Source organism: Carassius carassius, chromosome 12 (assembly GCF_963082965.1).
Source record: "Carassius carassius chromosome 12, fCarCar2.1, whole genome shotgun sequence".
Lineage (NCBI taxonomy): Eukaryota > Metazoa > Chordata > Actinopteri > Cypriniformes > Cyprinidae > Carassius > Carassius carassius.
The window spans coordinates 2,842,429-2,868,332 of record NC_081766.1 but is presented as its reverse complement, the minus strand read 5'-3'; the positions used below and the strand labels follow the sequence as shown (position 1 = coordinate 2,868,332).

Below are 25,904 nucleotides of genomic sequence, written 5' to 3'. Positions count from 1 at the left end.
AATTCTACTTAGCGGCACTGTGCTCTACAACCAGAGGCTGGAGGCCACACAAAGGCAGGTGCAATTGAATGGCTGACCTTTTGAAGCCATGACCCTGCATTGATCTGCTATATTCATGACAGCTGAGTGTGGAGGACACAGCACATCGGATGAGGTGCTTAAAGCAATAGTTCACCAAAAAAAAAAAAAAAAAAAGTAAATAATAATAATAATAAACTCTAACTTTATTTACTCGTCCTATTTTATTCATGTGCAACACATTTTGACTTTAGTTTGGAAAACTTTATGTAAAATGTACAGACCCTCAGGCCATCCAACATTTAGATGAGTTTGTTTCTTCATCAGAATATATTTATATTTGACAGATTTAGCATTCTATCACTTGCTCACCAATGGATCATCTGCAGTGAATGGGTGCCGTCAGAATGAGAGTCCAAACAGCTGATAAAAACATCACAATAATCCACAAGTAATCCACACCACCCCAGTACATCAGTTAATGTCTTGTGAAGTGAAAAAATGCATGTGTGTAAGAAACAAATTCATCATTAACAAAGTTTTAACTTTAAACTGTTACTTTTGGACAAAAGTCCATAATACATCCATTCTTCCAGAGAAAAAGTCCTTTCCCTGTTGTCCTCTCACATCAAAATCCAGTAACATATTTGTTTAGAACCATTTTAGACTGTTTTGGCTTGCAAACAGTGCTTGATCTGTGCAGAATATTTCTCTCTTGATTCAGACGAGATGACTTTTTCACTGAAGGAAGCAAAGTTGTGAATAGAGGACTCGTATTTTAGCTTGAAGCAATGGTTTGAAGTTAAAATGTCTAAATGATGGTTGTCCTACAAACATGCATCTTTTCACTTCTCAAGACATTAACTGATTGACTGGAGTGGTGTGGATTACTTGTAGATTATTGTGATTTTTTTATCAGCTGTTTGAACTCTCATTCTGACGGCACCCATTCACTGCAGAGCATCCATTAGTGAGCAAGTGATGGAATGCTAAATCTCTCTAAATATGTTCAGATGAAGAAACAAACTAATTTACATCTAGGATGTCCTAAGGGTGAGTAAATGTTCAGAAAATGTTCATTTTTTGGTGAACTCTTTACCTTCACAGCTCAAATAACAAATTTACAAAAATACAAGCTTCACATTTGTGCTTGTAAGCCCTCTGTCTGCTTGCCTGTTTGGTTTCCATTTTAAATGCATTGCTGTAAATGTATGTCTCTCAATTGTCTGTGGTCAACAGCAGACCACAGATGCTGTCTGTAGGCTTTAAGAAAAAACCTGAATATTCCTTTAGGGATCAGCAGTGAATGCTGGGATTGAGAAATTTTCTCTTTCAGACATCATGTTTTTCAGTGTTTTTTTATTAGTTAGTCATCTGTGTCTTGAGGTGAGATAATCTGCTGCTGCTCTGGTTTATGTGGAATATTCAAGTTACGAGTAAATGATTACGTGACAGATGGTGAGATGCTTCTTCCTCACAGCATTCTTCATTTCACTCTCTAAATAACAAGATAATGAACCTCACCGCTGAACACCCTCTTGAGTCTGTTGTCATGTTCTTCTCTTCCAAAGTGTTGCCATATACATTGCATTGCACAGCAAAAGTTTGGGATCGGTTTAAATGTTTTTGAAAAAAGTCTCTTATGCCCATCAAGACTGTATTTATGTGATCAAAAAATTCTGTATTATTGTGAAATACTATTATAATTTATTTTAAAATGTAATTTATTACATTTGTGTGATGCATTACCCTAGTCTTCACTGTCACATGATCTTCAGACGTTTTGTGCTAGCATCCTGCTGGATAACCCTGTTTTGTCTGTTGTTTTGAAAGTGTTTGCAGCAGTTAAATGCTAATAGGTTATCAGAGCACTCTGGAGACATTAAAATGAATGGTTTCCTCACAGCTGTGAGGGGTCACTGCTGAATTAATGTCAGATGTCAGAATTATGAGATAAAAATTTGCAATAACATTTTTGTTATTTGTTATTTTTTTCATTTAGTAACTGATTAGCCAGCTAAGCTTTGTTTGTTTTGATGTGTCAGTATGTTTCCCCTCGTCCACAGGAAAACCATAAGTAAACAGGGATTCCATAAAGTGGAAGCCCCGTATAAATAATGTGGCGTCAGTATTTTTACCCAGAAAGCTGCTGCAGTCATCAGATATACAGGGCAGCTGTAAGTACAGTAGAACATGAGAATAAACTCTGCATGCCTCCAGATTTATGTATTTACTGTAACATGTGTGTGCAGACAGGTGGATCGTTTGTCTTTATGACAGCACATTTATGACAGTTATTACTAGAAAATGAGCATCATAAAGCATAATTGAGTGCTGACAGCCTCATGTTCGTCTGAGCCGCTTCACGTGGGAGACTGTATGTTGAAGATAATGTTGCTGTAATATATATTGAGAATCGATATGAATCGTAGACGAGATGTCTGGCGGTGTGGAGTTAAATCTTTCCCCTGTGTGATTGTGTTCTGTGATATTGTCTGTGGTTGAGCCATTTCATGTTCGCCAATGCTGTTTCTTTTTGGACAGTCTGTGGTTTATTGAGCATTTTTCTGAAAGATTCAATTTTCCAGCGTCACTGGGCTATTTTTATACTGTTGTCACTGGATGTTTTTTAAGTCCATGTATTGAAACCAAACCCTACACTCCCTGGGAAACGTGTTTTTGACTGGTTTTGTCTTGTTTTGTTACATTTTGTTGACCTGGCAACCCTGCTGCTAATCCAACCTTCCAAACAAACAAAACATGACAGCTGTTAACAGTGGCTTAGTTAAAGTCTTTAGTAACAAATCTTTACTCACATTAATATTACTTTGGTCAAAAGTAGCAGATACCAAATGCTGAAGATGGCAAAACATTGCCATGGTTACAACAGTGTCAATCATCACAATTTTGAGAGTGAGCTCTGTTCCAAACACACACAAAATTATAAATTAGGGGATTCAATGCCGTGTTTAAATGTAATTTTCACTCTTGAAACTTTAGACTGCGTTGATTGACACTGTTGCTATTTTTGACCAGTGTAATATTACAGTGACCAAAGACTTATGTTCTACAATTTTAAACCATTAAACCATCAACAACAGAGCTGTAGTATTTAGCCTGTGTTTGAAAGACTACTTAACCCTCTGGAGTCGATTGATGCGTATACGCGTTATGAGTCATTTTCTTCTGATAACCCCGAAAAGAACTTAAATTACACTTTCAGTTTTGATCGTACAGATAAGAGCAATAGATCAATCGAATCTGTAAAGGGTCTACTTTTTTTTGTATACAGACAAAATAACAACAGAATTGTGTGCACTTATAAAATAAGAAACTGAAAAAAGCACGAATGTCAGGGTGCTCCCTTGAAGGGTTGCCATGTACACTTATTATAAGCGACACTTATTAAGCCTCTTTGGGCTTTGTTGGCTTGTTTCCAGTAGGTTGTGATATTATGGTATATGGCTTATTTCCAAGGTAACAGATTTGGATTTAAGTGTATTTTATGCTTGTTCTTATTTGCTGTTTTTTGTTACAATATCTGGCAATATTGAGTCAAGATGTACCTCCTTCCTTGTAATATCATGCATCAATTTTTGGTTGTGAATTTGGTTGTAGAATGTGGTTGTCACTCCCATAAATTACTGAACTGTGTGTGTACAGAACAGGATTAAGCACAAAAAGTTAAACTGGCAACCAAATTTAACTGCAGTGTGTACGTGGCCCTATAGACTGCAAGCACAGTAGATGAGTAATGTGCACAAAGCACTTGAATGTGACAGATTCCTAATTGTGACTTCAGAAGTGGTATGTAAGAACTTCAGACATGCATGTGTAGCCTGCATAATATATGATGCTGCTATTGACACCACAACCTGCGCTGTATGCTTCAAATGGAAAGGAAAAATGACCCAATTTTCACAATTCACCTCCCGTAGGCAAGCGTGGAACTAAATTTATATTGGAACTCAAGTGAAGCAATAGCAATCTCAGAAAATGCTTTGAGAGAATTTAAATGTGCAAAGGCATGCAGGGTTGTGTTGTGTTGTTATTGTGTATGGATCCTGTATGGCTTGTGAGCGAAAGGTCCCCATTAGCACTGATGTTGACTTTCTGTTGCGGCTGTGTCCCGTCTTACCCCTGCTTCCTGTTGCGACTCAGCCCCCTGTGTGCCGTCGCCGTGACAACTCCATACAGGAGAGTCTTTCATCACCGCTGCCACAGTGATGTCGCCACGGGCAACCACACAACTCACCTGCTGTACCTGTCTCTCTGTGTACATCTTAATTTTTCTCACTGTAGTGCTTCCGCTCGCTCCTGCTCTTCTCCCTACCTCCCCTGTTTTATTTCCCTTATCTTGTCAAGAATTGCTTGTGATTTTACTTTTTTCAACTAATGTTGCATAATAATACATTTCCCAAGCTAGGACCACACCCCAAACAAGCTATGAAACAATTAGTTGAACAGAGTGTTGGGGAAGAGTAGAAAGAGGACGAATGGGATGATGGTCAGGTTGATCAGGGCATCTTGAATTGATGGCTCAGAAAGACTCAGGGTGGGGGTACCGTCTCGATTATATATTAAGGAAAGAAAGAGAATGTGGGATAAGGTTGGCTGAATGGATGAAAAAGAGAGGGAAGGGTGGGTTGGACAAGAAAGAGACAAACAGTACGGTATGGGGTGGCCCGATATATGGAGGTTTAGAGAAGTCAGGTGCTCCCTAATGTCAGCTAAACAATTAACTCCCTATATTTTTATATGCAAGCTAGGTTAAATGTTCTTTGTTCTTATCTTTTGTTGTAATTGTGATGTTTAATGAGATGAGTTGATGTTTTAAATAAGTAGCTGTACATTCAAAACTAGATTTTTTACATTTACTAAGAAAAATGTGGTGTTTTGCACAGGTCCAGGTGGTTGCCAGGATGTTGCAATGCAGTTTTTCAGTGTTTATGGGTTGTTGCCAGGGGATGCTGTGTGGTTGCTAGGATGTTTTGGGTGGTTGCTAAGGTGTTTCAATGGTCTGGGTGGTTGCTTTGACATCACTAGGTGTCACTATGGCATTTCAGGTGTTTGCTAAGGTGTTTTGGTGTTCTGAGCAGTTGCTAGGGTGTCACTGGGGTGTTTGGGTGGTTGTTGCAGTATTCTGGTTTTCTGCAGGGTTTACTATACGTAGCTTCACCAGGGGGTCATTAGGGCACTTAGGGTGGTTACTAAGGTGTTTTAATGTTCTGAGGTGTTGCTAGGACATCACTAGGTGGTCACAAATGGTTCTTATTGGTTGCTTGGTAGTATCTTATTACTATGATTTTCTGGCCTCTATATATGGCCCAAGCCCTTACAATGTGATTTTGCATATTTTTCACTGGGCATAAATCGAAATATAAAGTTGCAATTACCTTTTTTATTTTATTTTTATTCAGTGATGGAAACGGGCTTCCATAGCCGGTTGAGTTAAGCACTGTAGCTTAGCTTATATTTCTGTGCTTCTGTCATTCAGTCTTTCCGCTTGTTTGTCTGGTTTAATATTTGGTGCTTCTCGTCTGTGGCCTGTCGGCTTTGATTTTGAAGAGGTGCTGTGATTTCCTGTTGTCACGTACAGGATGCAGAACGCTGTCGTGATCTGATCAGCTTTCATTCTTCTTATCAGATTACATATTTTAAAGCTGATCCACACAAAACATCTCAGCCTTCAACTTATTAGATGTGTAAGATTGTGTCTCTCATTGTGACTCTCATTGTCCTCACACGCTCGTCTTCCTCCTCACATCAGACACTAAACAAATGCAAATGTGCGTGTTTGGGCTTTTCTGTGCATCAAAGCACACGCTTCGTATTCATGAAAGACACAATGAATCTGTGCCTCTGTGCTCTAGGAAAAAGGCATCTAATGAACTCAGAAACATCCATCTTTAAGTATGAACCATAATAAAGAGAAAATACAATGAAGAGACAAATAGTGAACGCAGAGATGGAGTGATGGAACAAAGCAGGGTTGTACAGATGCAACAGACCTCACCTGACATCAGACTGCTCAGTGGTTGCACTTTGTCACTTGCAATTATGTTTCATTGAAGTATAAACTTTGACATATTTACATGTGAGCACCTCGCGCTACAGAGTTTCCAGTGTCTCTGTCTGAGTTCACAGTAAATGCTGTTCCACATGAACTTCATCTCTGCATGCACTCTGAGTTTGTGTCGCTTATAGCATGCATTTAGAAACACAATATGCGGCAAACATCTTCTCAGACTTGCAATGAGAAGGTTTTGTAAACCTGCTGTTGTCAACAGAAGAGTAGCTTTAAGGGGTTCCTGTGGTTTTCTACCAAAATTATGAAGGTTTAACATTCAAAAATGAATAAACTAACCTTTGTATGGTGTTCAGGTCTGTAAGACCTGTTTTCATTTTTTATCAAAAGAATTTTGATATGATTAATCATATTTTCAAACTCAGACTCGCTGGTCTTGGCTCATTTTCTCTGAAGAACATATATCTGAAGTTTTGAATGACCACACACACATTTTTATTATGTGATATTATGTTTTTTATTATATTATTATATTATGTTTTATTATTAGAGAACGTCTGTGAGAGTGTGAGTGTAATAAAAATTATAAAAACTACAAATTATATATATATTTAAAATCGCTACCCCCACCCACCCCCCCCCTAAAATCGTGACTCAAATGAATAGCAGCTCAGATGATTTGAAGAGAAATGTTTGAGTTCATAGTGAGATCAAGCAATAGGTCTCAGTTGGATCTCTAATTAATCTTATTATTGTCGAAGAGACGCAATTGAGATTTCATTTAGGAGATCTCATTTGTAATTTTTCTTTCCTGTAGTTCTCATCTCGTCTTGTCTGGTTTCATTCATGTCTAACTCAAATCCCAGCAGATGTACTGAAGTCTTGATATGAGTCTGATGTTGAAATGGCACATGTGAGCGCATGTATATGTAAGTAGCTGTGGTTTCCCATGGCCCGTGGGCTTCTGGGAGATGACGTCTCTGAGCTTCGGTGGCTCTGACAGCTGTGAATCTGGGAGGAAGAAGACGTGCTCCTAACCTGCTCCTCTGGCTGTCTTACACCTCCACTTTAACCTTTCTCTCTTTCTCCCGCAGATGACACGGCCTATTCAGGTGAAGCCAGCTGACAGCGAGAGTCGAGGAGGTAAAGAGATTTCATTTCTACCTCAATTTGTTCCTCCTCACTCATTTATTTTCTAGCTCACTCTCTGTTTTGACTCTTATGTGCTGGTGATGTGCTTTGACTGGAGTTGTTCTCACTCTACATGTATGGTCTGCACTATTTATCGATTTTTATTATTTGATTCATGATATTTATTATTTCATGAATAATTTTACAATTATAGACCAGTTAAAGGAAGCAGGGGTTGCTTATTGAGCATATTAATATTTATGGAAGCAACTGTAGTATTATATTTTTTTATTTTTGAATCATTTCTACATCATAGATGACTGGCATCAAACGTTTTTTTTCACTGCAGAAAATACATTTATCTTAAAATAAGATTAATTTTCTTGAACAAAATTGCATGAGATATTAATAATTGTTTTCATAAAATAAAATAAAATATATATATTTTCCCCTCAAACAATAATTATGGAGCCCCGCATATGACAAGCAAGAAAAAATTTATAAATCGTGCGCACAATTTACTAATTTGTTCCCTGGATGTACTAAAACGTGCACGCCATTACTATTTTGTTCCCTCGATTTGCTAATTTGTTGCCTTGATTTGCTTAATCGTGTGCACAATTCACTAATTTGTTCTCTCGATTTATAAATCGTGTGCACAATTTAGCAAACAAACTAGTAAATCTTGTGCACAATTTATAAAATTGAGGGAACAAAATACCCTACTATTTTTTTCCTTAATGCCATGTGCAGGGCTCCATACTTAATACAAAATTACTAATATTTTTGCTAATAAATATATTTTAAAAAAATCCAAATGACAAAACATATTCTCTGAAAACATGTCTTAATATCTAATAGAAATTTCTCAATTAAATGTTCAGTAGCGTTCAGACATTTAGGGTCAGTACAATATTTTAACGTTTTTGAAAGAAGTCTCTTCTGCTCACCAAGGCTGAATTTATTTTATCAGAAATACAGTAAAAACATTCATAATGTGAAATGTTTTCTACGTGAAAACCATGATGCATTTTTTCAAAATTCTTTGATGAATAGAAAGTTCAAAAGAACAGCATTTGTTTGAAATAAAAAATTTTTTTAACATTTTTTGTAACATTATAAATGTCTACTGTCACTATTTTGATCAATGTAATGCATCCTTGCTGAATAAATGTATTAATAACTTTCAAAAAATTGTCCTTTAAATGGTAGTGTATGTTGTTTCAAGGAGATGTTGACTGTTAAACAAGATAATACTATTTATTTATTATTATTATTTTTATTTATTTATTTTTATTTTTTGCATTGTAGCTGTTTCTGAACGTGTTCCATGTGTCTCTCCCTTCAGCATTTTTCTCTGCTGTGTTAGTCTCTCTTAGCCTGTTGTGGGTATTAATTTTGGTTAAAGTGATTGGGTTATAGAGTGCAGATGTGTGCACAGACCTCTTCTGCTCCTGCCAAGTGCATTAGCATAAGACTGTAAATGAAATAGTCATTCGGTCCGCCGCTGTGATGGGGGAGCCCAGGGGTACCGGTACTTGGCCTGCTTTTCTTAAATATACAAGCTGCAGTGAGGTGGGCTTCAACACGCAATCAATAAAATAGTAGAGCCTTTTTGCCAGTGCAAATAGATATTTTTTTTAGGAAAGAAATATTTCCTATTATCAATGTTGAAAACAGTTGTGCTGCTTCATATTTTTGTGGAAACAATTGCATATGTTGACTGTAGAGGGCAAAGCAACTGACTAGGTTATTGTTACCATTCACAGGAGCACAACAATACACACAGGAGAAAGTAAAAGCTTCATACCTGTTGAATGAAAAAAAAAATCTAATTTAGAGCCATAGCTCACCATCTTTCAAAGGAAACAGCACATGTCTTTTGTAATGGTTTGGATGGACAAAAAACCTGTGGTGAGAGCGTTCTGTCGCAAGGCCAGATTCACTCTTCTCTGTCATAAACGGTGTTTATCCCCCGCCTGCTGCCCACTCTCACACGGAAAATAGAGGGATGTGTCTAAAATACCGAAATGCTTTTAGCACCCCAAACAAAAGAGTTTTTTCTGCTTATGGCTCTCCAAATCTGATGTTCCAAATGTGCCTGTGTTTAGAGAGATCTTTTGTGCCCTGATTTGATGTCTCATTCTTTGGACATCTGAGGAGGAGTAAGCTATAAAAAAGTAATTTTCGAGATAAACTGTCCGATGTTTGAATGCAGCTTATGTGCTGATCATGCAGTGAGCTCTATCTATCTATCTATCTATCTATCGTTCGTTCGTTCGTTCATTCGTTCGTTCGTTCATTCGTTCGTTCGTTCTATCGTTCGTTCTATCTCTCTATTGTTCTATCTGTAGCTCTTACTGTCTGTTAGTTCGTTTTATTATTTGAATACTCTCTTCTATCATTCTATTGTTCTATCACTTCATCATTCTGTTGTTGTTCTATCACTCTGTCATTCGATAGTTCTATCATTCTATCATTTCATCATACTGTCTATTGTGCTATTGTTCTATCACTCTATTGTTCTATGTTCTATGGGGGGTGTTCCCCAGGGCTCTGTTCTTGGGTCATCACTATTTATTACTTACATCATGCCTGCTGAACATATTATATGTTGTCAAGGTTTTGATTATCACTGTTATGCTGATGATATTCAGATATACACTGCTTGCAGACCAGATTATTCACCAGACCACATTACGTTCTACCTGTGTTAATGAGCTAAAAGCCTGGCTAAATTGAACTGAATTTGAACAAAACATAAATTTTATTACTGGCCCCCCTTCACTAACAAAACATAGTAAATGCTCCCAGTTTCAACCTTGATGCTACAACAATTTTTCCATCTGCTACTGTCAAAAATCTAACCATTACTCTTGATCCTTCCCTTACTCTGGATGTTAACATAAGTAAACTATCCAATGCTGTATCAAGCTTCGCCAATTAGCCAAAATTCGATCTTACATTTCTCCAAAAGATGCTGAATCATTAATGCATTCTTTTATTACATCACGCCTTGACTACTGTAATGCTCTTTTTGCCGGATTACCATTGCACTCTATCTCTCATTTACAATATATTATATTTACAATATATATTACAATATATTTACAATATAAGTTCTGCTGTAAGAATATAAACCCATACTAAACAATCTGCTTATATTACCCCTATCTTATTTATACTCCATTGGCTTCCTGTAACAATTTTTCTGATTACTTTTAAATCACTCAATGACCTTGCGCCTCCTTATCTCTATGATCTACTGTCTCCTTATGTTCCACCTCGATCACTTCGATCTTCAGGGTGTGAATTTCTTACTGCACTTAGATTTTGTCTATCTTCATTGGGTGGCAGGTCATTTTACGTCATTGAAATTAAATTATGGAACTCTATACCAGTGGCACTAAGGACAATAAAATCACTTTCTGTATTTGTATCACAACTCAAAACCTACTTGTTTACCCAATACTACCAGTCATAACATGTTCTTTAGACACTCTCCTCTCTATCCTATACTACCAGCTGTAATTCTCTCTGAGTATTTTCACTCTGTGTATTTTTATTGCATTTACTGTTCTTTGTTTGGTACTTAATGACACTGTCCTCTTTCTGTTGTTACTTATACTATGTTATGTATTTATGTTTCCAGTACATAATTGTACCATGATATGCAACTGCGATCATGTCTATCCCTGGACTGGGCAAATGTCTACTGTCCACTTAATTTGATTAATTGAATTAGAAATGACTGTTTATGTTTATGTGAATCGATTGTCTATTGTGTTACTGCTCTTGTACAGCATCCTTGAGCTTGGGAAAGGCACTATATAAATGAAACATATTATTATTGTTATTATTATTTTTTATCATTTATTCCTTTTATTTATCAGTCTATCATTCTGTTTTTCTATTTAAAATATTACATTTTTTTCTTGACAAACTGATCTTTTTTTAGTTAAAATTACAGTTACACGTACAGTACGTATATGAATTTCTTTGAATTTTCAATATTTTTTGTTTACCTTGCATTCAAATTTAAATTGCAATTCTGCATTCTGTTTGTTACTTCAATTTAAATTCAGTTTAACTGTAGAAAAATCATTCATAATTCAGTTTTGATTGAACCTTGTTTTCCTACTTTGACCATTGTTTGTATTCTTCGCTAAGGCTTTTGTAATTGTTACATTGTTTACTCTCATCCCTATCTTGCATTCTTACCTTATTGTCCTTCCAGGGTGTATAAATGACTTTCACTATTGATGCTACAAGACTATTTGAAAATGTAGATCACAGAGTTGCCCTCTGGTAGGTTTTCAGCTGCTCAGATTTAGCTTTAGTTGGCCACAAACGCTTCACACAGTATCTTTTCTGGCTGATATTATTGATATTGGCAGTCCAGGGCAGAAGGGAAGCTCCTGTCAATAGCTTATCAGAAAACCAGTGATGAAGGACGTTATCAGATTAGCTTAAACTAATTATTTGTAATTAACAAATGGTCAGTTAGCTGCTCAATACTGATCTACTTTGCTGGTAAATGACATTTACTCGATCAGCACCTACAGTGCGCTCAAGTCAAGTAACGTTTATTTATATAGCGCTTTAAACAAAATACATTGCGTCAAAGCAACTGAACAACATTCATTAGGAAAACAGTGTGTCAATAATGCAAAATGACAGTTAAAGGCAGTTCATCATTGAATTCAGTGATGTCATCTCTGTTCAGTTTAAATAGTGTCTGTGCATTTATTTGCAATCAAGTCAATGATATCGCTGTAGATAAAGTGACCCCAACTAAGCAAGCCAGAGGCGACAGCGCCAAGGAACCGAAACTCCATCGGTGACAGAATGGAGAAAAAATCCTTGGGAGAAACCAGGCTCAGTTGGGGGGCCAGTTCTCCTCTGACCAGACGAAACCAGCAGTTTAATTCCAGGCTGCAGCAAAGTCAGATTGTGCAGAAGAATCATCTGTTTCCTGTGGTCTTGTCCTGGTGGTCATCTGAGACAAGGTCTTTACAGGGGATCTGTATCTGGGGCTCTAGTTGTCCTGGTCTCCGCTGTCTTTCAGGGATGTAGAGGTCCTTTCTAGGTGCTGATCCACCATCTGGTCTGGATACGTACTGGATCCGGGTGACTGCAGTGACTGCAGTGACTGCAGTGCAGTGATCTGGATACAGACTGGATCTGGTGGCTACGGTGACCTCGGAATAAGAGAGAAACAGACTAATATTAGTGTAGATGCCATTCTTCTAATGATGTAGTAAGTACATTGGGTGTTATGGGAAGTGTTCCCGGTTCCAGTTTAACTAATTAATGCAGCTTAAAAATCCTTTAATGGATTTGGATATTAAAAGCATATTAGTATGTTATGTGTGAGCCAGGTTAAAGAGATGGGTCTTTAATCTAGATTTAAACTGCAAGAGTGTGTCTGCCTCCCGAACAATGTTAGGTAGGTTATTCCAGAGTTTGGGCGCCAAGTAGTTGATTTTGATATTCTAGGTATTATCAAATTGCCTGAGTTTTGAGAACATAGCGGACGTGGAGGATTATAATGTAACAGGAGCTCATTCAAATACTGAGGTGCTAAACCATTCAGTGCTTTATAAGTAATAAGCAATATATAAAATCTATACAATGTTTGATAGGGAGCCAGTGCAGTGTTGACAGGACCGGGCTAATATAGTCATACTACAAAGATTGCTATCAAATAGCACACCTCTGTTCCTAACTGATGACGAAGAATTGACAGAGCAGCCATCAAGTCTTAGACAGTGTTCTAGGTTATTACATGCAGAGTTTTTAGGTCCTATAATTAACACCTCTGTTCAGAATTTAGCAGTAAGAAATTACTCGTCATCCAGTTTTTTATATCGACTATGCATTCCATTAGTTTTTCAAATTGGTGTGTTTCACCGGGCCGCGAAAAAATATAGAGCTGAGTATCATCAGTATAGCAGTGAAAGCTATCACCATGTTTCCTGATGATATCTCCCAAGGGTAACATATAAAGCGTGAAGAGTAGCGGCCCTAGTACTGAGCCTTGAGGTACTCCATACTGCACTTGTGATCTATATAATACCTCTGCATTCACTGCTACGAATTGATGGCGGTCATATAAGTACAATTTAAACCATGCTTTTGCACTTCCATTAATGCCAACAAAGTGTTAAAGTCTATGCAAAAGAATGTTGTGGTCAATTGTGTCAAACGCAGCACTAAGATCCAATAGAACTAATAGAGAGATACAACCACGATCAGATGATAAGAGCAGGTCATTTGTAACTCTAAGGAGAGCAGTCTCAGTACTATGATACAGTCTAAATCCTGACTGGAAATTCTCATAGATACCATTTTTCTCTAAGAAGGAATATAATTGTGAGGATACTACCTTTTCTAGTATCTTGGACAGAAAAGGGAGATTCGAGATCGGTCTATAATTTACTAGTTCTTTGGGGTCAAGTTGTGGTTTTTTGATGAGAGGCTTAATAACAGCCAGTTTGAAGGTTTTGGGGACATATCCTAATGACAATGAGGAATTAATAACATTGCTCAAAATAACATCTTACTGACAGCATTTTAACATTTATGAGTTTGACACTCGTAGCCTATGATCTAAAGATCTATCTATCTATCTATCTATCTATCTATCTATCTATCTATCTATCTATCTATCTATCTATCTATCTATCTATCTATCTATCTATCTATCTGTCTGTCTGTCTGTCTGTCTGTCTGTCTGTCTGTCTGTCTGTCTGTCTGTCTGTCTGTCTATCTATCTATCTGTCTGTCTGTGTGTCTGTCTGTCTATCTATCTATTGTTCTATCATTCTATAGTTCTATAGTTCTATATATCGTTTTATCGTTCTGCCTATTGTTCTATTGTTCTATTATCCTGTCTACCATTATATGGCTATCATTTTATCTAAAACATTTTTTTTCATATCAGTGACAGATCTATGAATTTCTTTGAATTTTTAAAATAATTTTAAGTTTTCCTCCTCTCATTTATATTTGTATTGCAATTCTGCATTCCGTTTGATACCTCAATTCAAATTCAGAATGTTTGTTCTCAGTTCAATTCTGAATGTCACACAATTCTGGTTTGGATTGACACACTTTGCCTCAGGCAATCAGATGTGATGTCCAACAGAACTATGAAAAATATAGTCCATTATAGCTATAATTACTATAATTTTTTTTTTCATGAATGACTAGAAACATTTTTGAAAAGTTGAAAAATGTGACATTCCAATTCTTTATTCTTAATTAAATTTTCAGCATCAAATATTTATTGAGCTGATTTGTCGTGTCTCATCATATTGCTGTTGCGGACGTTTTATAAAAGCAACGAGGCTGTATATGCTTTATGTTACAGCATTTTTACCACAGTTGCTATGGCAACATGAAACACAAAACACTGAAATTACAGTTCTACCAGAAAGACTCGGGAGATAAAACGTACGAAGCATACATTTATTGACAACTCAGCAAGCATAATTATAAATTTCTTTGGCGGAAGGCCCCGTCCATGGTTCGTAATCCGAGGGTAGCGGACCTGCATTTCCTGCCTGAAGACGAAGGCAGGGGCGCAGCTGACCCCCCTGGAAGGTAAGGACAGGACCATCCTGGTGGTGGTGGGGAGGGTGGAGGTTGTTATCACGTCGGCATCTGTGAACTCAAACATGTGTAAGTACGATCTTTTATACCAAAGTATAAAGACGTGATTGGATAATGAGGAAGGTAATTAGTGACAAAGTAATTGAGTCTTCCTGGCAGAACTTAGGCTACAGCTTTCATTTTGCACTGTGCTGATGAAGGATGTTACACAAATGTTGTAAAATTGCATCATGATCCCATTCCATCATCACATGCTGTTTGCATTTGCATGTAGCTAAATGTATTCATTTGTATAATGCATTTAAAGACTGCTTTGGCATCTTCAGTTCCCTCTCCTCCTTCTAGTACAAGGGATTGTGTGTAATACTAGCCCAAAATAGTAAAGGAGAATTTTGGCATACTGTTTTTAGTGATTTAGGGCGTATAGTATGTGAATGGAGATGCAGCCTGAGTGTCTTTTCTGGTAGTTAAAGCAGGATGTCAGTGGTCATCTGCACCTCCTGCTCTGCTATCATAAGAATTCCCCATAAAGATTTGACCTTTACCATCCCGACCTGATCGTTAACCAAATGTCTCATTCATCACGAAGCTCTGTGTTGTCTCTGTGCAGTGATCAAGCGTAGTGGAGTATTGATTAGCGCCGTAATGGATCTACTCATTGTGGATGGGTGGGGCTAACTCTGTTTCCTATATGCAATTATCTATGTGATATATGATTGTTTGTCTGCGTGCATGTGTTTGTGTAACGCTGTTATCGTCGGCGCGTGCCTGATTGGGACTGCGGTAAAATTGCTGTTATTCCAATCTGGCAGCACTCTGTTATAATGAAGTGAACTCATTTGCTGAGCTCAGGGTTTAGAGATCTCTTTCAGTCCAACAGGCCTGGAGGACAGATTTACATGATAACAGCCCAAGTGGAGGTCATGTGCAGTGGTATTGGTCAAAACACGAGAGAGCAGTTGTACAGAGAGTGATAATGATATCAGCTTTGCATTTGGTATTCTCCTTATATGGTTTATGGATCCATAAATTTTTGCAGTTTCAACCTTGTTGTCTGTACTTTATTTACAAAAGTGTCATGCTACCCCTACAGAATAGAATAGTAAAAAGAATACAAACATATAAAATAGAGTCTTTTAGAATAGAATAGAACTGTATAGAATATTTTATTTACAATATAATATTATTAAATAGAACCATAGAATGCAACAGAACTGTATTCATTTACTTAGGACTATTTAAAATGAAACAATATAGAACAATACAGAATAGAATACCGTTCAGAAGATTTTCTGGTTTAGTAAGATTTTTTTTTTTTTTTTTTTTTTTGAAAGAGGTCTTTTATGCTGACCAACTCATCAAAAATACAGTAAAAACAGTAATATGGTGAAATTGAATTACAATTTAAAATAACTTTTCTATTTAAATATATTATAAAATATAATTTATTGCTGTGATGCGCAGCTGAATTTTCAGCATCATTACTCCAGTCCTCAGTGTCACATGAAATCATTTTAATATGCTGCTCAACAACAACAAAAACGCTGTTCTGTTTTATATTTTGTAGAAATTGTGATACATTTGTAAAATTCTTTGATTGAACAAGTTCAAAATAACAGCATTTATTTAAAAAAGAAGTCTTTTGTAACATTTATAAATGCCTTTACTGGTACTTTTGACAAATTTACAGTTTTTTTCAGTCGCTAACAAGCGTTTGTCCAAACAGTTGTCACATTTCCAAAACTCTAGACACAGTTAGCACAGCATCAGTCTTTTGTGGCCATACCATTCACACATTTCATGTCGTTTTCACACAATATGCAGTCAGTGAACACATTTCCAAAATGCTTACATTTTCTTAACAGACAAGCTATACCTCCCAACAAAATTATGGATTGTTTTTGTAGTATTTACGAATGTTAACACACAACATCCCACAATAGCAAAAACAATATTCCAAACCTTAGATACAGTATAAAAAAACCTCTGCTTCTGCAATGATATCAGTTCAAAAACAATATATATCAGCTGATAATAAACAAACAATTGAATAATTGACATACAGCTGATTTATGTTGGGTAAATTGGGACAACCACAGCTGGTTCCAGTCTGGCTTAGACTCAGTGGCAGGGGTTATTTTTTTCTATTACTATAAAAAAACAGAAAAAGACAAAAACTGTAATGTCTGGACAAGGAAGAGGAAGAGCAAGAGCAAGAGCAAGAGCAAGAGCAAGAGCAAGAGCAAGGGGCCCAGGGAGAAGAGCAGGCCCCGTGAGAGATGCAGAAGGAGGTGCAGTGAGAGGTGCAGTGAGAGGAGCAGTGAGAGGAGCAATGAGAGGTGCAGGTGCAGTGAGAGATGCAGAAGGAGGTGCAGTGAGAGGAGCAATGAGAGGTGCAGGTGCAGTGAGAGATGCAGAAGGAGGTGCAGTGAGAGGAGCAATGAGAGGTGCAGGTGCAGTGAGAGATGCAGAAGGAGGTGCAGTGAGAGGAGCAATGAGAGGTGCAGGTGCAGTGAGAGATGCAGAAGGAGGTGCAGTGAGAGGAGCAATGAGAGGTGCAGGTGCAGTGAGAGATGCAGAAGGAGGTGCAGTGAGAGATGCAGAAGGAGTTGCAGGTGCAGTGAGAGATGCAGAAGGAGGTGCAGTGAGAGGAGCAGTGAAAGGAGAAATGAGAGGTGCAGGTCCAGTGAGAGATGCAGAAGGAGGTGCAGTGAGAGGAGCAGTGAGAGGAGCAATGAGAGGTGCAGGTCCAGTGAGAGATGCAGAAGGAGGTGCAGTGAGAGGAGCAGCGAGAGGAGCAATGAGAGGTGCAGGTCCAGTGAGAGATGCAGAAGGAGGTGCTGGTGCAGTAAGAGGAGCAGGTGCAGGAAGAGGAGCAGGCCCAAGGAGAGGGCAAGGTAGAGGTGTAAGGATGCGTGGTGGTGGCATTCCAAGGGCTGCAAGAACAGTAGTCAGTGATGAAATTCGTGCCACTATCATTGACCACGTAATCAACCACGGTCTCTCACTAAGAGAGGCTGGTGAAAGAGTGCAACCCAATTTGAGGCGGTCAACCGTTGCCTCCATTATTCGCATCTTTCAACAAACCAACAGGTAAGTAGTGCATTTTACATGGACTGTTTCTATTCTCACTTGACATGTCAATAAGGTCATACAGTAATGCATATGTTGAATTTTTTTTTTCCTCTAAAGACTGCAACGTCTTCCACCCTCTGGGGGAAGAGGAAAGCTCCTCAATAATGATCAAGAGCTTGCCATTGTGGAAATGGTTGTTGCAAATAATGCAATAAAACTGCATGAAATTAAAACTAGAATTGTGGAGGACCATGAGATATTTGGCAATATAGAAAGCATCAGCCTCACAACCATTACACGGACTTTGTCCAAACACAGAGTGCGGATGAAGCAGCTCTACACTGTTCCCTTTGAGAGGAACAGTGAGAGAGTCAAGGAGCTACGACGACAATATGTCCAGGTATAGTGTATATTCAATTCAATGTCCAGTATTACTGTATTAGCTTTGCACATTGCAAGTAGGTAACCTACACAGTAATAGGTTGCAGTACAGTATGGTATACAGTAATGACTTGATATACATAAACCATGTTTCAGAGAATTATGGAATTGGAGGCCAACCAGGCCCCTCATGAATTCATTTACATAGATGAGGCAGGATTCAATCTGTCCAAAAGGCGTCGACGTGGACGAAATATAATTGGAAAAAGGGCCACAGTTGATGTGCCAGGACAGAGAGGGGCAAACACTACCATGTGTGCAGCAATGGCAAATGCAGGATTACTCCTTCAGAGATGTCAGGTTGGACCCTATAATACCGAGCGCCTCCTTGCCTTTCTCAATGATCTCCACCAGCGCCTGGTACCAGAGCAGGATCAGGAGGGTGAAAACACGAGGACCTTTGTAGTTACCTGGGACAATGTTGCTTTCCATCATTCGCAAGCAATAACAGTATGGTTTGAAGTCCAACCAAGACTGGTAAGTCTCTTCCTTCCACCCTATTCACCTTTCCTCAACCCCATAGAGGAGTTCTTTTCTGCATGGAGGTGGAAGGTTTATGACCATCAGCCACATGACCAGATGTCCCTCCTTGAAGCCATGGATGCTGGCTGCAGGGACATCACAGTTCAAGATTGCCAAGGGTGGATCCGACATACAAGGCGGTTTTATCCCAGGTGCATCGCCTTGGATAATATTAGATGTGATGTTGACGAAAACATGTGGCCTAACCCTGAGGATCGCAGGGATTAGATAAATTAATTTTGTGCTAATTTTAGTTCCCCCCTTTTTATCTGGGCTTTTGGCTGTTTTTTCTTTTCTTTTCAGAAGAAAATTTTGTTTTTGTAAGCATTTTGTTCACTGTAAGCATTGCAATACTGTAAAAGTTTTCTCTTCTATTATACTGTGTTTCTACTGTACCTCCTTCAGTAAACAATAAAGAAAAAAAAAACTGATTTGCTTTTTACTTGAATGCGTTTGAATGTGAACATTACTGTACATGTGGACATGCAGGTCCCAACCAAGAAATTTAGTATAAAAGGTGGATTGCATGTTACCTGAAACATAAAAGTCTATGCCGTTTTTCTAATAACAATAACCAGTATTTTGAAACCTGGTGTACTGTGATTGACTGCATATACTTTGTGAAGTGAAAACAAGTGTTATTCTTTGAAAGAATAATTTCATTTTGAGTCAGATTTCCAGTGTTTTGGTAAAGTTAGTGTGTGCGCAGAGAAACATGTGTTCTGTTTTAAAATGGAGAGTTAGTATATATTTAACAAAATGTGTTTTTGAGAAGAAAATGATCAATTTGGCCAATTGTGTTTTGTAGGTGTAAGTCTGTGTAAAGAGTTTAGAAAAATGATCTGAAGTATGGGTAAGCGCTTGTTAGCGATTGAAAAAAACTGTAATAAATCCTTGCTGAATAAAAGTAATAAATTCTATCAAAAAATAAACAGTTATGAACGGTAGTGTGCAAACTAATAAAATAACTGTCTAATTCTAACTGTCTAATCTGTCTAGTTCAAATATAATTTGAACTGTAAAAAAAATAAAAATAAAACCATATAGAATAAAATAGCACACAACAGTCTAAAATAGAACTGTTTCCTATAAAACTCTAAAAAGGAATACATACAAAGGAATACAACCATTTAGAAAGAAATACACAACAGAACCATATTAAATAGAAAAACTTTATTAAGCAGAACAACATACAGTAGCACATAACCAAGTACAGCTATAGAGAGAGAATAGAATAGCGAATAGAGTGGCAGACTAATGGATGTGTAAAATAGTGAGCTGGTGTCTTGTCTTTTTCCTCAGCAGGGTGAGAATAACAGAAGAGTGAGAGAGAGTTTGACAGGGAGGAGTGTGAGATGAGCTCTGTGTGATGCAGTCACTGTGTGTGTGTGTGTGTGTGTGTGTGTGTGTGTGTTCTCTTATACAGCAGCTACATCAAAGGGAGATGTTATTATGTCTCTCTCTCTCTTTCTCTTTCTGGCTGGCTGTGGCCCAATGTTTGATTTTATGCCCTAGTTTTGGAGAGCCCTTATCTCCCCTCACCCTTTCTCATTTTTGAGGGCTGTCCTGATTCTCTGGGCTGTCTTTCTGAGAAGAAGGTCAGAATTGGAAGATATAAACTGAGAAATGGAAGATATACACTTGCAATTGCAAGAAAAATTTAATAATTTGTTATTTTTTCTCTTGCATGTCATGTGTGGGGCTCCGTAGAAACAAGTCTTTGTCAAATTATGAGATGAAAAAAGCTTCTTTATTATTATTTTTTGTTTCATGTTGGAAGAAAAAAAGGTAATTGCGACTTTTTATTTTAAAGTTATATGTTTTTTCCTTGTAATTCTATTAGAAAATAAAGTCTGAATTGTGAGATAAAAAGTTGTAAATACTGAACATTTTTAATTATTTTATTCCGTGTTAGAAATGAGATTCCACTCATTTGCATATTGCTAACGTATGGCTATTCAATTATTAGCTAAACCAGACTATTTAATAAGTATTTTTGGTTATTGAGTGCAAATTATAGTACATTTATAGTCAACAATTCTCTCATATGCAATCATTATTAGATTTTTCACAATGAATTTTTGATGATCTCCTCAAAGTTTTTTGACCAAAATATTCTACTTTTGTAGTCTACATTTTTGCACTGCCTTCAGGTCTATAATGCATTGAAATGTTGTCTATGTAGGCAGCACACTGGGTTTCAGAACACAGCTGCTCTCTTTCACTCTCTCATGTGTTTCATTTTCTGGTGTTATTAAAGTGGTTGGGTGTGATATGTGATGCCGGTTGAGTCCCGTCCCTCAAAGCTCTGGGAGAATGATGTTAAATGAGTCTCTCCATGAAAACCCAACCCCCATCCCTCTATCCCTCCCTCCTGCTCTCTTTTTCTGTCTCTATTTGAAGTTCACTCCATCTGACTGGCTGCTTCATCATTTATGTCCAGTTCAGTGAGCTCACAATACATTTTAATCACTGTACCTATTCACCAGTCTTCTCTTTCTCTCAGTTTTTGTCATTTTTGCTCTTATATCTCAATTTGGCATGACAAAAACTGTATATTTATATTGCCAAAGCAATGCAAAATAAGTAAAATAAAGTAAATTAACAATAGTGTGAAATGAGTATACTAGTATACTAGTATTAACAAGTAGTGTTAACTTATTTTGCAAACTATTCACATTTTTACAATGTATATATTACAATGTATATAAATCTGATTTGATTTTACAATTTTGACTTCAAAATTTGATTTGAACTAATGCTTTATAATTGTTGGATTTTAAGCTGAAATTTAATATGTATAGTAGGGTTATTACAAGGAAATTTGTTTAAAATGTTTGTTACTTTAAATAAAATAAATGTCATCTGAAATACAATTTTAAAAAAAGTAGCAGAAAGGTTCATTTAGTTTAACTTTATGTGCTAAAATAAAACTAAAATCGAAATGGAAATGGAAAAAAATTCAATTCAATTCAAGTATATTTGTATATCGCTTTTTAAGATACAAATCATTACAAAGCAACTTTACAGAAAATTGCGTTTCTACAATATTTAGTAGTACTGTAGCTTATAAGTGGTGACTGTCAGTTTGTGTGCATATGACAAGATTTTTCAGAAAAATTAATACAAGACATAGTCAGCCAGAAGATGAACATTATCAACAGCAATTATTATATGATGCAGTCACACTTGTAGCAATATTTGTTAGTTCTGATTGTTGATTCAGGGTTAGCATCTTCTGGGGTCCTCTGATGGTCAGCATCATCTCTTCTCAGGTGTTCTGGATCCAGGCTGGAGCTTGTGTACGTGGCAAAACAGAGAAACAGATTGAGACATCATTAGCATAGCTGCTGTTCCAACAAAGTAAAATTAATTAGTTTAACCCAAGCTAAAGAATAAGAATGCGCATTTGATCAGATGCAACTGCAGTCACAATTTAACTTCTACATGGTAGAAGACTAGTTAGGTATGCAGGAGCAAAACCATTTAGGGCCTTATAGTTAAGTAATGATAATTTGTACCTGATACGGAACTTAATACAGTAGGTAGCCAGTTTAGAGACTGTAAAATTGGGGTTGTATGATCATATTTTCTTGACCTGGTAAGGACTCCAGCTGCTGCATTTTGGACTACCTGTAGCTTGTTTATTGAAGATGCAGGACAACCACCTAGAAGTGCTTACAATAGTCCAGTCTAGAGGTCAAGAATGCATGAACTAGCTTTTCTGCATCAGAAACAAGTAACATGTTTCGTAGCTTGGCAATGTTTCTAAGATGGAAGAATGCAGTTTTTGTAACATGGGAAATATGGTTTTCAAAGGACAAGTTGCTGTCCAATATAACACCCAGATTTTTGACTGTAGAGTTTCAAATTGTAATCTACAAGATTCTGTGTACTGTTTTTTGGTCCAATTATTAATATCTCTCTCTTATCCGAATTTAATAGGAGAAAATTATTGGTCATCGAATCTTTAAAATTTTTAACGCACTCTGTTAGCTTAGATAATTTTGAAGTTTCGTCTGGTCTTGTTGAGATATATAGCTGAGTATCATCAGCACAACAGTGGAAACCAATCCCGTATTTTCTAATAATATTACCAAGGGGCAATATGTATATTGAAAATAGAAGGGGACCTAGGACGGATCCTTGTGGCACTCCATATTTTACTGGTGTTAAATGAGATGACTCCCCATTTAAATAAACAAAATGGTAGCAATCAAATGTATAGTTTTGTAATCTATCTATGAGTATGTCATGATCTATGGTGTCGAACGCAGAACGCAGATCAAGTAAAACTAGCAATGAGATGCAGGCTTGATCTGACGCAAGAAGCAGGACATTTGTAATTTTAACAAGTGCAGTTTCTGTGCTATGGTGGGGCTTGAAACCTGACATACTTGATACAGATGATTTTTTTGCAGGAAGGAGCTCAATTGAGCAGACACAACTTTTTCTAAAATTTTAGACATAAATGGAAGATTGAAATAGGCCTATAATTTGCCAGTTCACTAGGATCTAGGTTTGGTTTCTTAATAAGAGGCTTAATAACTACCAGCTTAAATTGTTTTGGGACATGACCTAAAGATAACGACGAGTTAATAATATTGAGAAGTGGTTCTTCGGCTACAGGTAACAGCTCTTTCAGTAATTTAGTGGGTACAGGATCTAATAAACATGTTGTTGGTTTAGATACAGTGATAAGATTATTTAGCTATTCCTGTCCTATAGTTGTAAAGCACTGCAGTTTATCTTTGGGTGCGATGGATGAAACTGAAGTGTTAGACGCTGCAGAGTCTAGATTCGCTATTGTATTTCTAATGTTATCTATTTTAACAGCGAAGAAATTCATAAAGTCATTACTATTACAGTTTTTCTCAGTCACTTTGGTACATTTCTCGAATCATCCTTGAGATTTGCAAAACAGCATTTCTCAAAACAACTCGTACAAAGAGCAAAACACAATGGATTACCTGCAAAAGCCAGTTTCTTGCTCAAAATCCTTAGTTCATCTCTCAAAAATAAATATCTGTGTCAATGAACATGTCAGTGCCATCGAATGACAAGTCCTTGTGTCATAGTTTACGGATAAGACAGTCAAATCGCTTAGTCATGTTGTCAATATAACAGTGTACTCTGGAGGGATGTTCTGATGTAAACTATGGCAACATTTTGAATGACAGTTACTGTATTGAACAGTATGCAATATGCTTATGTATGCCATATATCCATTTCAAAAGTACACATTACTGTACAGTATGTGGGATATTGATTGAAAGAGACTGGATAGAATTCTCAGTTACACTTTTACTAGTGGTCTGACCCAAATAATAATAATTAAAAAAAACTCTTTACAATGTCATTGTGATATAGAAAAGGAAAAAGAAATATGGGCACAAAGATGGAAATAAGTCAATTTTCAGAATGTATAAATCTTATGTTGTCCTCTGTCTATACAGTATAAGCTTTCCAACTGAAGATTCATGAGATGAACCTTTGAGCTATTTCAGAGAAATGGTTTATCATTGGTTTATCATTGGTTTATCATCTACATTCTCTTCATTAGTACAGATTCACTTGCACAAGTCATGCCAAATTGACAAAAAGTCTAATAATAATGTGCAAAAATAAAAATAAAAAGTGTGCTTGGCAGTTTATGACAACTAGATGAACCATTTTGCATTTAATGACTTATACGATGAACTAAAGACTAGATGTTTTGAGGGTTAAGACTATTGCACAGAAAACTATAAAATTCATTTTGAGCAACATGACATAACAACTGATAATGTAGGAAACTGCAGATAAATATGCATAATCAATTGCATGAATGTACAAAAGCAATCACAACTTGTTCAAAAGAATGAGAAACTGGTTTTATGAGGTTTATAAATGACTAGATGATGTGGAGGTTGTAGTTTTGAGAATTTCATTTCTGATTTGAGAAATGCACCGAAGTGACTGAGAAAAAATGTAAACGTTGATGGAATATTTGAATCAGGTGGCTTCTGGTTAATTTAGCCACAATTGTTTGTTTGTTTTACTATTCTTAACACTGCACATTTCCTGTCATGAAAATGTTTGATCTTTGTGTGACATAATCATGAAGTAGATTTTTATATTTTCTAAAGTAAATGTAAGTATGCCTGTTTAAAATTTACCACAATGATAGAATGTTGCAGGTGGTTTTTTGGCGTTGCTATGTGGTTATTACATTTACACATCCAAAGTGATATACAGTGCATTCAGGCAATTATTATTATTATTTTTTTTACCAGTATGTGTGTTCCCTGGGAATTGAACCCACAACCTTTAGTGCTGCTAACACAATGCTCTACCACTGACCCACGTGACCACATTAAGGTGTTATTATTAAGGAGTCTGGTGTGGTTGCTAGGTGGTTTCTTATTGGTTTGAGTCAGAAGAGCTCAATCAGCATAGTATTATTACTAATGCTTGTTATGAGCAGTAGTAACAGTAATAACACGCTAACCCTTGGATACTTTTTCAACATGATCATTTGTCCACTTATTAATTGATTCCATTGACAGGTCACTGTCCAGCTCCTGTAGATGAGTTTGCATGCAGGCAGTGGTGCATGTCTGGTTTGGCCTGGTTTGATGGATGGCGTTTAGAGATGATATGAGCCGAGAGGTCCAGCTTCGGTCATTAGCGGAGTCACCAAACAGACGACCTGACACATTATGTCCATAATAAAGAAAACCTTTATTTTCTTAGCTATTGATCTACAATCAAAGCAAATGGGCTGTGCGATCTCAGAGACGTGTCTACGACCTGCTCTCGGCCAATGCAGGATGCGCTCCTGCTCTCGTCGGCCTGCGCAGGACTCACGCTATGGATCCCGGAGGTATACAGAGGAAAATAGGGCCACCTATCACAGCTGTCCGTGAGCTGGTAATGGGTTTTTTTGGGGAGAAGCAGTAATAGATGTGAGGAGAATGACATTACAGACATTACAGAGTTTTACTGTGCGTTTGGGAGCCATTCCCAAACTCCTCAGAGCCACGGAAATAGGAATAATCTTAGAATGCTAAATAGGCACCTTGAAAACCCT

The 25,904-nt window shown here is 37.1% G+C and overlaps 1 protein-coding gene across 2 annotated transcripts in view; it reads left to right on the top strand.

Moving 5' to 3' along the window:
* Positions 1-25,904, top strand: part of LOC132154470 (CUGBP Elav-like family member 5) — a 152,143-nt gene that overhangs the window by 65,480 nt on the left and 60,759 nt on the right. For both annotated transcript variants that reach the window (XM_059563035.1, XM_059563034.1), the window contains exon 3: positions 7,141-7,189. In XM_059563035.1, the coding sequence (XP_059419018.1) occupies positions 7,141-7,189 (49 nt within the window). The remainder of the gene's footprint in view (positions 1-7,140; positions 7,190-25,904) is intronic.